General features: G+C 55.3%; 1 protein-coding gene across 1 annotated transcript; it reads right to left on the minus strand.

Moving 5' to 3' along the window:
* Positions 1-1,862: 1,862 nt before the first annotated feature.
* On the minus strand, positions 1,863-13,675 carry FTCD (formimidoyltransferase cyclodeaminase). Its single transcript, XM_081138523.1, has 14 exons — positions 13,548-13,675; positions 12,552-12,735; positions 11,159-11,287; positions 10,212-10,300; positions 9,899-10,078; positions 8,657-8,794; positions 8,355-8,486; positions 6,378-6,439; positions 5,840-5,969; positions 5,568-5,729; positions 5,042-5,085; positions 4,685-4,823; positions 3,297-3,392; positions 1,863-2,152 (listed from the first exon to the last, which is right to left on the minus strand). The coding sequence occupies exons 1-14, from the start codon at positions 13,599-13,601 to the stop codon at positions 2,066-2,068; spliced, it is 1,626 nt and encodes a 541-aa protein (XP_080994649.1). The 5' UTR covers positions 13,602-13,675; the 3' UTR covers positions 1,863-2,065.
* Positions 13,676-16,374: the final 2,699 nt, after the last annotated feature.

The following is a 16,374-nucleotide window of genomic DNA, read 5'->3' on the forward strand; positions in this document are numbered from 1 at the left end:
GTCTTAACAACCTTAAAATAATCATTTTACCAGCAAAAATGGGTTTATTTGGGAATAGCAGCTTGGGACATGCAAACTGTGATAAACCCATAGGCAAATCCGGAGAACAAAGGAGGGGAGGGTTTCTTTGTAGAGGAAAAGGAAGAATTGGGAGGGGCAGTGAGGAGCAGAAGTCCGCTGGAGTAGGGTGAGAGTTCAAGTTGGAGGTAGCTTCGCATTGGCTGAGTGTGGTGGTCCCTCACTGGCTGGGCTGTTGCTGGACAAAGAGAAAACCTTCCTCCTTCCTGGGTAATAAATGGTCTTCCTGTTGGGTGCAGGACTTTGGTGGTTCCAGAACCAGGTACTTGGTGTACAGAGCACTTTCTTCTTGCAAGGAGCCGATCACCCAAAACCCAGCAGATGGGACCTGCATCCGCAGGGCTGAGAAACAGCCAGATGCGGAGGTGGGTCACAGGCATGGTCCCATTTATTCAAACAAGGAGAACTGGAATGTCATGTCCAGGGCTTGCTGGTGCCGGACAGGTCTACAGGAAAGCAGGGCTGTGGGGTCAGGGGTCAGGAAGATCTGTAACAGGCAGATGGCCACTTGGACATGCTTTGTGACAAATTGTTGAGCTGCTGGTCATTGTTTTGAGTACCTTTCTGAATGTATCTTGTATTTCACAATAGAACATTAAGAAAACATGAGAAAGAATCAGTGAATAAAACACATTGTGAGTGGTATCTCTCCAAATGCTGATGAGGATATTCGGGCTGTCTTGTTAAGTAGAAACTAGGCGTCAAACATGGCCTGCTCTCTGCGTGGTGAAGAGAGAGCTAATACGTAATGATGTGTGTTTGTGACAGAGATTATAGAGACAAACTAACTCAATGATTTCCAGAAGAGGCTAGGAAGGGGCCTGGCAGGGACCGGGGCAAGGCTTCTCCGCAGAACCTCTTCATGTAGCCCTGCTTTTTGAATTACGTAGCACAAGCTCCCCGTGCAGCAAGCCGGGTGGGTGCGGTCCTCCCGAGGCAGAGCTGGCCCTTACTCGCTCACTGCTGGAGGGGCCGCATGGCCGCCTTCCCTGGCCTCTCTTCTCCAGGAATCCCACAGTGCCCCACTGCCCAACTGTCCTCCTCCTGGAGACCCCGATTTAGGACTCTGCAACCCCTCCTTCTGGCCCCATCATCAGCTTGGCCCAGGGGACATCTGGATCTGAGCCCTTAGGTGGGACTGGGTCTTGTCTTGTTGCCCCCAGTCCCAGGGGTTCTCTACCACATCCCCTCCCTGGGTGTGGCTGCCCAGTCCCTGCAGGGGACACAGAAGAATACAGATGGGCTGTGGGCTTGGAGGTGGGGAGCCGCCTTCCCAGGACCCCAGTCACCTGGCCTCATCCCCAAGCCTCTATGTGAGAGAAGTCAGCACCTGGTACCTTGTTTTCCTGGGACCCTGGGCCCAATGCTTCACCCCTCATGGCCAGGACATGGGAAACTGGGCACATCACCGTTACCTCCCCAGGAACTCTGACACATCTGCTTCTCCTAACCCTCACCTGCCTTGCATGTCACTGGGACCCAGCCTGCAGATGCCTTCCTGCCACTCCCCACATCAGGAGTGATGCAACTGGAGGGGACCTGCTACTCCATGAGGGCTGTGCCCCATGCACAATCCCAAGGCCACTTCGTCGGGCACTCTGCACCAAGGCCCAGATGCTCTGAGTGACCAGTGACGGGGCTCAGGCCCTATCACATCTCACATGTGGGACTCTGAAGCCGGCATACCCCCTGATGCTGCCCCCATTTCCTCCCATCTCCCCAGCTCAGTCCCTTCCCACTCAATTCAGCCCTTTCCCCCAAACCCCAAACATACTACACAGGCAGTGATGTGATGTGACTTTACTAGAGGCCACAGGTGACAGTGGGTGGCACTGCCAACCTCAGGCTCCACCCCCAGTGCCCACTATCTGGGCCTCATGAGGACCACCTCCAGAGCCCATCCTGTCCTGTTGGGCAAGCCGGGCCCTCCTAGAAAGGGAGAGGGGGCACTGGGGGTGCTGAGTCCAGTAAGTTCCCCTCCCAGGCATCACTCCTGCCGCTGTTCCAGGCGGTCCAGCACCAGCGCGGCCTGGGTCTTGGCTTCCTGCAGGAGGCTGGAGATGCGCTGGTGGATCTGACAGACAAAAGGCTAGGTCAGCAACCTGCAACTTTGCCCATCCCTGCCGGCCCAGGCCCTCCTTGCCACCTCCCTGGGCCACCTCTGGCCCAAGCTCCCTGGCCTGTTCATGCAGATGATTGGGCCATCCTGGGCTTCCTCAGAGACCTCCTGGTGGAGATGGTAGAGGCTAGCTGTCTGTCCTGAGATTTTGGGACAGGCAGGCTCCAGGCCCCCCACCTTCCTGATCTTCCCACTTTAGCCATGACTGCCAAGGGTAGGGCTGTGTCCCCAAGGCCCAGAAGGGCAGTGTTCATGTGGTCAGTCTTTTAACTCAATACCCATGTGATGGACAGCGACTTCCCTGAGGATGACCAACCTCAGCCTGGCTGGACCAGGTAGATGGGGACAGGGCCTGGTCCCTGAAAAGGCCATAGGGCCCCCATTCTCAGCTGTGAAATCACTTTTTAACAATTATCACAAAATCACAGAAAGAAATCGTGCAGCTTAGTGGTAGCTGGGGCTGGGGCAGGGGAATGGGGTGTTAAGAGATGTTGGGGTTTTCTTTGGAGTGACAAGAATATTCCAGAGCAAGATAGAGGTGGTGATTACACAACATTGTAAGTATACTAAAGCCCTGAAATTTATATTTTAAAATAGTAAATTATATATTCTGTAAATTTTACTCAATAACAATGAAAGTATCCTGAATACTAAAACTAAGATAATTTCATAGGTGGGCAGCTGTTCTTTGAGGCTCAGTGTTGCTGGTGCCCAATGTCTGGCCTGCCAGTCTAGGGTAGCCCAGCCCTGGCAGCCCCACTGGGCAAGTAGGCACAGTGGACAGGCTCAGGGTGGCCAGGTCACAGCTCAATCAAGGGTGCAGGGGCTCCAATCCCTGCAGCTTTCTGGTCCCCAGCCAGGACTGGCCCAGATCCTGCCAGAACCCCATGGTAAGGGAAAAGGAAGTGCCGCCTGTCCCACAGAAGCCAGAGGACAACAGCTGCCCTCCAGTCAGGCCTCGTCCACCGGCAGGACGCTGAACAGACACTTCCCTTGAGGGCCTGCTGCCGGAGGCTCTAGCCTGAGTCTACAAACCATGGTCCTGAGGGCCACCTGTAGGCCCCTCCATGGGGCCCGGCCCTGAGTGCCTGCTGCTCACCTGGTCCTTGAACTTGTCATCACTGATGTCCTTCAGGTTGATGAGCACGTTGAAATACGCACCAAACATGCCTGTCTCCAGGGCCTTGGCCGCCACCTGCAAGGTCACAGGGACAGGGCTGTGGGACAGCCAGGCTCCCCCGTCCACTCTCAGTAAGGGGCCGAGAGTTGGGCAGCAGCAACTGGGATCCCAGCAAGTGCCTGCCCCTCTGAGCCCTTGCACCTCATCAAAAATGATGGCAAACTGATCGCCAAGGGTCCCGCAGAGGCAGCTGGGCAGCCCGTCTGAGGAGCCCAACCTCGTCCCACAGCAGGGAGTGGGCTCCGGCCTTGTCCACCCAGAGAACAGAGGTAACACCACAGCCTGACTCTCCACCTTCGCGCTTAGAAACCGACGCCCCTCTTATCTGAGCAAGACCCAGCCTCCTAGCACACCAGCTTCAGGGCAGGCTGGGCCCACTCCTGGGTCAAAACCCCAGTGTGGAGGTGACTGAGAATGGAGAGAACACAGTGGCCGGTCACTTGGTAGGAGCATGGCCCTCCCTGGGGGTTCCTGCCCCTGTGTCATCAGTGTGCACAGGCTCACCCTCAGCTGACCTGTTCAACAGCCCAGGCCCACATCTCACTGGCCTCACGGCTCCCTGACCACAAGCACCAAACACTGCTTGATGCCCAGGCCTGAGAGGAGCTGCCTGTAGGTGGGGCTCTTAACGAGTCCCAACAGGGTAGATGTTCACAGAATCCCAAAGGACAAGGGGATACTGGAGCATGGGCCGTGGCCCAAGAGGAAACCAGAATTGGTGGGAGCCACAGCCTTTGTGCCCAGGCAGCTCCCATTCTTGACAACTCATACTCAGCAGCTTTCCCAGCGAAGGAGGGGACACTTCTCTGCAGTCTCAAGACCAGACACTGAACACAGGTGTCTCTCTTATAAAGACCCTCTACACTGTGGGGTCTGAATTCAAGCTGCAGAAATCACAGACCCAAGCCTTCCACACGCGAGCTGTGGACCGCATGGTGTGTGCACACCTGTGAGCTGTCTTCAGCGTTTTCTAGAACCAGGAGGCCAGGAGGAGGGAGTGGGGAGAGGCCCCGAGAGGGAAGGAGGAGGAGACGGCACCAGGAGGGTCAGGGGTGGGTGGGCTCTGGAGACTCATGTGATTTTCTGCTTGTCTGCCCTGCAACCTTGAACAAGATCCTGAAGTCTCCATCTTCAAACGAGATGAACACACCAGCCCTGCTGGCTGAGGCTGGCCAAGACCACCTGGGTTGTGATCATGTCCAGGCCTCTCCCAGTAAACACCCATGAATCGCTGTGATCACCCAGTGACCCACCACCCGCCACATAGCCGCATCCCCAACAGCAGGAGGCCGGGGTCCACCATGTACCTGCAAGTCCGACCGGCAGGCCAAGTTCACATACAGGGCCAGCTCCTGCAGCGCCGGCCACAGGGAGGCCACCGTCTCAGCCAGGTCCAGGGGCACAGTCACCGCCTGTCTCAGCCCATTCTGCAGGGCGGCTGCTCTCCTGAAACCAAGGGGGTTCCAATGGTCAAAGTCCAGGTCATCCAGGAACCCTACCCTGGACCCCACCCCGACAGCTCCAAGCAGACAGGCCAGGGTGAGGACAACAGGAAGGTGATTCTTTAATCACAAACATATGCTCAGAGGGTAGATTAATTGTAAATGAGGCCCTTTCAAGGCTCCTGGATGTGCTCCCGCACCACACAGCCACACTGCACCCACCTGTCCTTCTCCTCAGGTGTGCTCCTAGGCAGCTTCATTGCTTCCTGCCGGAGCAAAGCGCAGAGACACTCAGGGTGAGGGCAGCGTGTCTGGGCCACACGGGAGCTGGGCAGGGCAGGGCAGGGCAGCCTTGTGGCAGCACCCATGTCACCATCCAGGTTGGCATTTCCACACAGCACAGACGTTACTTTGGGAATAGCACTTCCGCTGGGTTCACAGTTTAAAGTCCTCAGTGTTGGGGCCCCGCAGAGGAAGGTGACCTGGCTCAGGGACCCCACAGCAGGTACTAAGGGATGGGAGAGGAAGGGCTGGCAGTGCCCTCAGGAGTCAAAGGGGTCCGTGAGGTCTCTGGGCCCCACCCCTTGTTCGTGCACCCCTATGCTGTGTGCACCCCTATGCTGTGAGCCTGGCCATGCCCAGGCCCTGCCCTCCTGCAGAATTTCTGGACACGTTCAAGAACACACAGCTTTCTCTCCTGCGGAACCCTCTATCCCCTGACCCCATTCTGGACCCTCTGGGCACTCACCAGGCAGGCCCTGAAGGCCTGGGCATCCGCATCCACCAGCGCTGTCAGCTTGGCTGAGGCCGCGTGGAAGGGCGGGATCAGGCGCCGCATGGTCGCATCCATGTGCTCGAACTGGCGCCGCCCGTAAGTCATCAGGCCTGCCATGCAGGCTAGTGAGGCACCCTGCGGAGGGGCAAGCTGAGGGACTGGGCCCCCTGTCATCACCCCGTCCTTGTCTACAACCCGCACCGCCCCTGTCCCTACCCCTGTCCCTTCCTCCTACTGGAGCTCACCATGGCTGCACTGGCTGCTGCCACTGAGCCGCCCCCTGGGGTGGCCGAGCGGGCGCCCACCTCTCGGACAAAGGCATGCAGGGATTTGTCCACCAAGCTCTGCTCAGGCTCGCTGTCGGGGACCAGGTATCTGTGGGACTCAGAAGGGACAGGGATGGAGTCCTGGGTCATGTGGGGACAGGGACAGGGGTCCTGGGTCATAACTACAGACTGGCTCAGAAGGAAGGTCTGGCTCAGACCATGGTCCCTAACTCCACTTTGTCCCCCTTTGCCCTAACCTCACCAACACGAGAAAGAGGGCACAGTCCCAGTTTGCAGAGCAGCCACAGCCTGGGAGGAGCTGTGACCACCCTGGAGCCCCCTGAGGACAGAGAAGGACCTTGTTGGGGCCTCACTGCACCCCCCAACCAGCACCCAATACTAGCCTGGAACAGGCACCCTGGCATATGCTGATGAATAAGTGACCAAACAGAAGGATTGAGGCTGGGACAGCAGGAGGGTGCCAAAGGGATGGACTAGGGGAAGGGAGGCTTCTCACTCGATGATCCGCTCCTTAGGATTGAAGGGGGACAGGGAGTCTAGGCCCAGCCTGTTCACCACCTGGAAAAGAAGGGGCTGGTGACTGACAAGTCACCTCAGCCCATCCCCATGCATAAGGAAGGCCACCAAAGGGTCAGTCCCACTTCAGCTCTTGGCAGCATTCCCACCCTGATCCAGCCTTTGTGTGGGGAGTGAGGCTGGGGTGCAGCCAACCACACTCTCACCCACTAGGAGCCCTGCTGACTGCTGGCTCCCTGTCCAAGCTGGGCCCACCTGGGAAAGCACCTAGCCCAGAGCAGCACCTCGCCCATACAGACTTTCTCACACATCCACCCACCCGTGTTACTCACAGAGAAGCTGAGGCCCAGAGAGAGAAGCTGCCTCAGCAGGTGGCCCTCATTCCAAACCACACAGGCCTTCTCATTTGTCCCTCAGATGACACCACGTGCAAGAGCTCGTTGCTGAAAGGGGCCCACAACACTGCCTCCCTGGACAAGGTTTTATTGCCTCAGGTGTCCACAACTAACTAGTTCTTAAAGCCCAGGAGCTGCCTGATTTGCCCAAATGTAAGACTTGTTATGCAATGAAAAGTGTATTTTACCTAAACTCAAAATAAAGTTGGAACATTTAAGATTAGAATTCTTTCCACCAAAAAACATTCAAAACACTTTATGGTGCCATATGCCAGTGACAGAGGCCCCGCTCTTTCTGGGCCAAATAGACTGATGCTTCTACAAAATAGGTGACAAGTGCTCTTAAAAGAACAAGCCAGCAGGGCCCAGGGGTGAAAGACTTATACAATGAAAACTACAAAACACTGCTGAAAGAATTTAAAGAAGACATAAATAAATAGAAACACATCTCACACGCATGGATGGAAGACATGATATAGTTAAGATGGACTGCTACCCAGAGCGACCTACAGGTTCAATGACATCATCAAAATCCCAATGAGTGTTTTGCAGATACAGAAAAACCCATCCTGAGCGGTGGTGATTGGCTGCACAGCATCATGAGTATATTTAATATTACTGAACTATACACCTAAAAATGTTTATGATGGCAAATCTTATGTTCTGTGTATTTTACCACAATGAAAAAAATTAACCACCGAAAGAACCCCTCCTAAAAAATACTATAACTCTAAAAAGTCAGGAAATAGAGAAAGAAGAAAAAGGGGGAGTAAATACTGTGTGTTTATTTTCCCATTTTCATAGAAGGCAGTCAATGCACTGATAAAAATCAATACATTTGAAAATTTGGATATATTTTAAAATTGAAAAAATCAATAAAAGAGGTAAGTATATTAAGTTATAACAGTAATTACCAGAATACCTAAAAAATAAACTAATTTCCATGTACAATAACCAGAAGGAACCACACCCACACCCCACATCCACATGCCTGAAAATGGACAAAAATGAGTCCAGGCACATCTGCTAAATTGGCAAATTCTCAGAGATAACAACTACCAAACATAAACTGTCAGAGAGATCCAATCATTGCTCAATGTAAGAAATATACTCAAAACGGTAGGAATTCCAGGTCAGTGGAACTCAAGGCAAAGGTGTCACATAGAACAAATGGAACCATATAAATCTATGGACCCAGGTGTCAGAGATTCAGTCCCACATCTGGAAGGAAGGGAGTGACTCCAGGACAGACACCAGAGGGAAGAAAGAGGTTGGAGGACAGTCCTCCCGCCAGAGTTTTTACAAGACTGAACACATTTTAGGTCATAAAGAAAACCTCAATATTGTCCCCAAAATGAAAATAGTATGATCCCATCTTCTAAGCACAGGCAATAAAACAGGAGGAATGAGTCCTGGCCCCATAGACAGGGCTGTAGGCCCTCCTGTGGGCACCTCCAGCACCCTGACCTGCTCCTGGGAACCTGGAGTTCACTCTCGGCTCCCACTGGGCCCACAGCCTTCTCCCCGGCCCCCGAGCCCCCTCCCCCAGGGGCACCACCCACCAGCCTGATCCGGTGCTCCTCCTCCAGGATGAAGAGGTTCTCCTTTTCGCAGTAGAAGGCAGCGGCGTCCAGGAGGGCTTGCAGGGGCACCAGGCCCACCAGCTGGGAGCCCACCACTGGGAGGCTCAGCTCCTGCAGAAGTGGAGCAGCATTAGCCTCCAGGGGCTGGGCTTGAGAACACCAAGGAGGGTGGTGGGGACACCTCCCTGCTCTCTTGGAGGGATCCCGCACCCAGAAGGGGGCACCCACCCTGCTCAACTGAAAGGATCTCCCAGCTGGGGGCAGGGCACCACTCTGCTCACCTGGGCTTCTCTGCAGGTCTCCTCATAGACCGTATGCAGTGCCGTGACCTCAAAGTCCAGGAGGTTTGTGGATACCTGAGCCAGGTTCTTTTCATCCAGGTACCAGCCAATGCCCTGAACCTTTTTCAGACGTCCTGGCTGCAAAGGAAAAGCCTTCCCCAGCCCAGGCCTTGTCCAGCCTCTCCTGGTTCCTGGTGCTGAGAGTCACTTGCCCCTGCATCCCCCAGCGGGCCCGGGGACCCCCTTCCTCCCCAGAGGCCTGGACGAGGCAGGTGAGGGGTTAGCAGGTGTGTTGGCCAACCATGGCCTGCAGATGTATGGTGTTCCCAGATGGCCGGGTGCACATGACCCCCCTCCTCACTCTCCTGCTCTCTCATCGGAGCCAGCAGGAAGAGGACTGCCCACCACAGGGAAACTGAGGCCTCATAGGGCCAGGCTCCAGGATGCCCACCCCCACAGGAACCAGGCTCAGATTAGGCCCTGGGTCTCGGCCAGCACTCCACCCACACTGTGTTCCAGGGACTAGCCTGGGGCCACCCCCACCCAATTCCAAACTCTTATGTTTGGTCCCTTCCTTCCATTGCACCCCTTACCCCAGAGGCCGGCTCTCAGCCCCCAATCCTTGGGGTGACTCAGCCCATCTGAGGAGGGACCTCTGACCTCTGCCTTGAGCCAGAGCAAAAAGGATTTGGGGTTCCCCCTGCTTTTGTGTTGTGCTTACACAACGGCATCTTCGGGCTGGGGACCTGGGATCTCTACAGGCCAGGGGCTGACAGGTGGGCAGGGCGATGCCCTTCACCTCCTTCACCAGGTGCTCCTGTGTCTGCCCCTGTCCAACTCAGACTTTCCACAGCAGTGATGCTCAATCTAGGTGACAGCTGCTGTGGCAGACCAGGTGGTTAGGGTACCTGAGAGTATCTGGGGGTACCTGGGAGTATCTGGGGTAACTGGGGCTCAGGAGCCAGCTGTCTTCCTTTAAGTATAGACATGCTGCAGTATTTTAACAATAGACATAGCCCTGCCTGCTTCCACGGAAAATGTCCTTTAAAGCAAGTGCTCCCCCATTTCAAACACTGGAACCCCACCCTGCCTCTTCCCACATGGCATGGACACAGAGGCTGGGCTGGTGAACAGGTCCACACCATGGTGCCACACAACCGCTGACCCTCTCCCTGGGCCCCTGGTGATCCATGGGACATGCCCAGCCCATGGGGATGGCGGGCGAGCCTGGCTGCCTCTCACCTGGTCCTTCCCACGACCCTGCTCCCGGAGGTTGAGGGCGATGCGGTGTGCCTGCTCCTTGGTGCTGAGCAAGTTGATGTTGAAGGCGATGAGGAACTTCCGCGCCCCTGTGACAGTGGCCCCCCAGCTGGGGACGAAGGTGCTGGGGCCAAAGTCAGGTGCCCACTCTACCTGCTTGAGCTGTAGGGAGATTCACCTTGGGGTGTTGTACCCCATGGAAGGGGTGTCCTGCTGGGGTTGGGGAAGGGCAAAGGAAGAGGGAACATACCCTACAGGGTTTACCCCAGGCCCACCCACCATTGGGGGAACACACCTTCTCAGGCAGGGCCTCATACTCCCCGGCCCGGATGGCCGGCAGGGTCCGGCGACTGGCTGTCCGCGCCGCCTCGCCATAGAGGTACACTGCAAGGGGAGCCCAGCTGGTCAGGCCCTGGTAGGTGGGCAGTTCAGAACCCCCATCCCAGCGGAGAACCGAAGCAGGCCACTCCTGCCAGCCTCAGCTCCCGTCTCTACAGGAGCATCCTTTCTTTGTGGGTGGTCACTGATGGACACTCAGTATGGGCCAGGACCGATCCTCTGCCCACCCAGGGGCAGGGCAGTCCCCCACCCTTGCTGCTCCCCCTGTACAGATGGCCTTGAAAAAACCATCAGCCGACCAGGAGAGTTAGGGCATGCTACTGGGAGGACGTTCACATTTCTTTCTAAAATGTATTTTCATTGTGCAATAAGTAGGACCACAAATTAAGGAAATTCACCACAAACTCCCGACACCTGCACACGCTCAATGACACGTGTGTGCTAACTCCTCAAATCTGCATGGGGCGGGACGTGCACCCCTTGCTCACATGTCCTATCCACCATGCACTTTGCTTCCAACTTGTCCCTATTTGTTCTAGATCATTCTCTTGATGTGGTTAATCTCCCAAAGTGAAACGATTCCATTAGGAGGCAGGACTTTTAGGGCTGTCCACTCGTCTTGCTAAATTACATTACAAAGTGGCTGCTCCTCTCCTACTGCCTCAATGCATGAGAGCCCGGGGCCTCCACTGAATTTATCTCCTTATGGAAGAAACAGGAATATTCTTGCCTGTCAGTTTGCTGGTGGCAGACATTTTTATGGGGGTTTTTTGCTGTTGTTGTTTTAATAATCTGCATTTTTAAGGAGTCAGGAGCAGAAACTGGTGAGTGATGCTGATGGGAACTGAAAGTGAGGAGGGGTTGGCTGGGGGAGCCTCTGAGATCAGGGTGGGGGGCACTCACCTGGCACGCCCAGCTCCTCTGCCAGCCGCTGGCCAAAGGCCTGGGCACAGAGCACACACTCGTCCATGCTGACACCCCTCACCGGAATGAAGGGGCACACATCCAGGGCTCCCATCCGAGGGTGCTCCCCTGCGGAGAAATGGGGGCTGAGGACCAGGAGACCCAGCTGTGGGCATGGGCAGGGACTCAGTGGGCTCCTTGGAACCTGCCCCTCTCACGCTCCCATCTGACCCACCATCCACACACCCAACCAATCACACCAACCACAGGGACCCTGGGAGAGGCAGGCCCCCAGTATTTTGGCATCTGTGTTGTGTAAAAAATAACATAAACGGAGCCACTTCAAAATGGAGCCTGAGCTGCCATCCCAGAGGAACTGTCTTGCGCATTTTATTCCTCAAACCTTCAGAATGTTAAAATAGGGTAAAATAACTTTTGGACTGGGCCTAAAGCAACACTGTGTCCCAAAGAACTGCTTGCAAGGATAACAGAAAAGCAGATATTATGACTACAGCACTGAAAATTAAAGACATTCTTTAGAATCAGCGTCACCGTGTTATCTGCACGATAGGACTGGACTGTCTTCATTTTATTGGTGGAATTGTTCCCCTCCCCCTTCTCATAAATGCCCATGGCCTTTGTCTTCTAATCTGGACACTATTTGGGCTTCTGCCTGGAAGCTAGTGCTTCCCCAATAGCTATTCTTTGATCTCAAATAAATGCTTGTTGTCTCTGACTTTGCCCTTTTATTTTTGGGTTAATAGTGTAAACCCCTCCCTCTCCTAAAAACCACAAAGAAAACACCAAAGAGCTTCGAGTCTGTACTCTTGAAACTGTGCACTCGGAGAGGCCTGGCCAGGCTGGACTGGCCAGCACTATCCAACCAGCCCTCCCTCCCCCGGCAGCTGGGAGTCCATGCCAAGTACCCTGCTGCCCGCCAGCAGCCCCTCCAAAGACGGCAAACCCCTTTCCTCTCCCCAGCACTTCTCCCCTCTCCCCAGTCAGCTTCTCAATCTGAGATGAGCCCCCATTTCCTCACCAGTTGGAGTGACTTGTGAATTCCCTGCCTCTGGGCCTGGCCTCCCTGCTGCGAGCAGCCAGACCTTTGACCCTGCCTGCCACCTGACGTGTTTGGCTTTGTAGGCTGTTGACAGGTCTGTTTCCAAGCAGGGCCATGTCTTCACCTTGCCCTCCACCCTCACCCAGGGCCTGCTCAGAGTGCTCCGGCCTCACTGCCAGTGGCCCCCGAAATGCAGACGGGAGTCGTTACCATGCTCCTCCGCCTGGCACAGTGGGTTCTATAGGCTGCAGACCCCTCAAGGGCTGTAGGAGTCCTCCAAGGAGAAGCCCCCACACCCAGTGCCATGCCCTGTGGGCGAGAACAGCCCCTCACCTTTGTGCTTGCTCATGTCGATGAGCCGGAAGGCAGCCAGGGCAGCATTGAGGGCCCCCTCCACCACATCCTCGGGCCGCCCCACGAAGGTGTAGACGGTGCGGTTGGTGGAGGGCCCAGCATCCACATCCAGCAGCACGCAGCCTGGGGTCTGCACCACAGCTTGGGAGATGGCATCAATCACCTGGGGGAGGAGAGCCCGGCCCACGCCTCAGTTTCCCCACTTGGAAGCGGGAATAGCAACTTCAGAGGTGGCTGCATCTCTTCCGTCCCCCACCCAACCAAAAGTGTACCTAGCAAGTTGGCACTGAGCATTTGGGAACTCCCCAAAGGGCAGTAGCCTGGGGAGACCCACTGCCAGCTACGGCCACCAAGAAGGGGGCAACGAGTGGCACCCTCTAGGAGAAACTGAGGCAGGAAGCAGAACCTGGGCAGAGGAACAGGCCAAGGTCACGGGGGTCAGGGTTCCAGCCCCTCCAAGAGGCCTCCAGTGGGAGTAGCTGCATTGGGGGAGGATCATGGAAGACCCAGAACCTTCTGAGGTGACAGAAGTAGGTTAGAAGTAGGTTAGAAGTAGGTACGCAGGGCCCAAACTGCTCTGTAGCCCGCGGTAGCCTGCCCCAACTCTCTGTGCCTCAGTTTCCTCATAGGTGATGTGAGGATAACAGCAGTGCTCACCTGATAAGCTGTGGAGCTGGGGAAACAGAGGAACCATGGCCGGGACCCTAAAACAGCCCTGCGGGTTGGGAGCCCCATTTTCACAAGAGGTCAGGTGATTTGTCTAAACCTGAGTCAGAACCCCTGCCTAACCACTCCTCTTCACCCCCTGGGTCGGTCACGTCGAAGTTTCCCACACTCACAGGGCATGCATGTCACTGTGGCTGATAGGAGGTGGCCTCTTTTGAGAGAAGACAGTCCCAACCCCACACCAAGCAGACCCCTTGTTCCTTGCCCTGAGCCCTTTGCTCTGCCTAGTCTGCCCCACTGGCTCCTCACCTCCTGGTTGTTCCCCTCTGAGAAGTTGGGGACACATTCCACCAGGCGAGACATGGTCTGGGCCTTAATCCTTGATTGGGACGCTGCTCTCACAAAGCAGGAGGAGGGAAGGATGGACGGGGCTCTCCAGTGCCCGGCAGGGCCTTTATACCCCCCACCAGGCTGCTTATTAACCATCAGTTATGACGAGGAGAGAGGCACAGGCTGGGCCTTATGCAAACACCAAGCGGTCCAGGGAGGGGAAGAACCAGGATCCCTGTGAGGCTATGATGTTGGAGGAGGTGGAGGGATTGCCCTGCCCAGGGTAGGCACTCCTGAAAGAAGCTCTTGTGACTGGGACCCTCAGTGGGGAAAAGTCTTCACCAGACCATGACCTCAGGTCATCTGGGACTCCACTCCCAACTTGGCCCATGGCCATCTGGTGGCCATCCATGTGACCTCCTTCATGACCCTCCAGGTGACCCTCTGGGCTTCCATTTATTCATGTAAAAGCCCAAGTCTCAGAGCATCCAAGGGACAAGAAGGGCCCTGTGAGGCCCCAGCACTGACCTGGCTCTGGGCAGAGGTCAGCTCAGCCTGTCAGGCAGGAGAGTGGGGGCAGTGAGTGTGTGCAGGTGTGGGGGTGTCCCCGTGAGGCAGGCAGGACAGCTGAGGCCCCAGCTCTCCCCAGATGTGACTGCTGCCCCTCAAGACTGGGGGCTCCCCACAAAGGGCCAACATGTCCCTGGTCAGCAGCACAAGGCCCTGCACTCAGAGGGCCACGCTCAGGTCAATGCTGTCTTGAAGTTCTTAATGATCTTATTTATTTATTTTAAATATTACAGATGTCCCTTTTTCTCCCCAGTGACCCATTCCACTCCGTCCCATCCCTCTCCCCAGTCCCTCTCCCCACCATTGTCCATGTCCTTGGGTTGTGCATATATGCATATAAATTCTTTGGTTATTCTCTCCCCCTCCACCCACCCATTTAATGATCTTTAGTCAAGGTGGGCATTTCACTCTGCAAAAGCCCACCAATCACGTGGCCACCTTGACAGCATGTCAACACCCCACAGACTGTACCCCATCTGTCATCCTCCCAGGCACAGGTGCCCCACACAGCGTTTAGGGTGGTCAGTGTCTGAGGCTACCTCACCCCTCAGCAGTCACCATGGGGCCAGGGCAAGGAGGTGATCTTCAAATCCCCAGCTGCTGGCTCAAGGGAACTCAGAGGAAGAGGGGCCCCACCACCCTGGAGCAGACAGGAGAACCCAAGGACCTTCCAAGGCTGGGGACTGGCCAGGTCCTCCCAGCCACGCTCCCCTGTGTGAATGCGGGTGACTACCATACCACCTCTGGGCCCCACGGAGAGGTTATGGAAGCCTCAGCCACACCTGGCAGGCGCCAAAGGCCCAGAAAGGGCAGCTCTCCAAACCCACCCTGGTGCCAGGCCTCACATGGAGAGCCCCCAGCCCAGTGGGCACCCAGAAGTGCCAACCAGCCCCTCTTCTGGCAGTGGCCCCTGGTGCTGCATTCACGCATCTGCTAGGCCCCCAAGAGTCAGGGAGTTCCTCAGCCAGAAGTCGGTATTACATGGGTGGGAGGAGGGGGATGGGGTCTGTTACGGAATGAATTGTGACCCTAAATTCACACATTGAAGCCCTAACCCCTAAAGTGACTGTATTTAGAGAGAGGATCTTTCCAGAGGTAATTGGGTTAAAATGAGGTCACTAGTGTGGGCCCTAATCCAACAAGACTGGTGTCCCTATAAGGAGAGGAGATTAGGACACAGACACACAGAGGGACAGCCATGTGAGGACACAGGAGACAAAGGTGTCTACATGCCAAGGACAGAGGCCTCAGGAACAACCAGCCCTGTGACGTCTAGACCTTGGTCATCCAGCCTCCAGGACTGAGACAACAAATGTCTGTTGTTTAAGCCACCTGTTCTGTGGTATTTGTTGCAGCCTGAACTGACCAAGACAGGGGCCTAAGGTCCAGGGCATCCAGGACACACTAGTCTGTGAGGACCGAGGGACAGGTAGCCTCACACTAGGGCTGGCCCAGAAACCCCAACGCCTTCATCCTGGTTCCCACAACAGAGAAGTGACTGGAGACACTTGAAGCCAAACCCCAGGAAACAGGCAACGCCAGGCCCTGGTCCTGACTGCAGGGCCCAGGAGGTCCCCTACCCTCTCTAGACCTTTAGGAGAGACTGACAGAGGGCTCCAGCAGGAGCAGTGATGCATCTCCTATGGAGACAGTCCTGGGCCGGGCTTGGTCATGGCTGGAACACAAGATACTGGGACTGGGACTAGACCTGGCGTGACGAGGGGTTTTGAGACATTAAAAATTCTACTAGATGCTATAAATAGTTCCTGAATAGGGAACTCCAGAAAGATCCGCCATTTATAGGGAAAAGTGATCTTACCTGGCTCCCAGATCCTGGTTCCTATCCCCATTCTCCAATAAAAGGGACCAGCACTCCTAATTCCAGACCCAGGCAGGAAACAGACGAAATTAGCCTATTAGCACACCAGGTGCCGGCCCGGCTTTCCCAGGACCTCCTACTTCCTTGAATTATCTCCCAGATAAACCGCCTCCCCTGAGCCAGCTTCATGGGCAACTGACCACACTGTTGCCTGGCCCACTCCCAAGTTAACTCTCTGCTGTAGCTTTCTTGACATTCCTAACTTTTGAACAAGGAGCCTGCGTTTTGGGGGTGGTTTTGGTTTTTTTTAAATATATCTTTATTAAAATACAAAGGAACCCCACAGTCTGGGAAAACATATTTGCCAAGGATGTATCTGATAAGGGGCTAATTTCCAAAGTGTACAAAGAACTGATA

The sequence above is a fragment of the Miniopterus schreibersii genome (assembly GCF_964146895.1).
Source record: "Miniopterus schreibersii genome assembly, chromosome: 5".
Classification (NCBI taxonomy): Eukaryota; Metazoa; Chordata; class Mammalia; order Chiroptera; family Miniopteridae; genus Miniopterus; species Miniopterus schreibersii.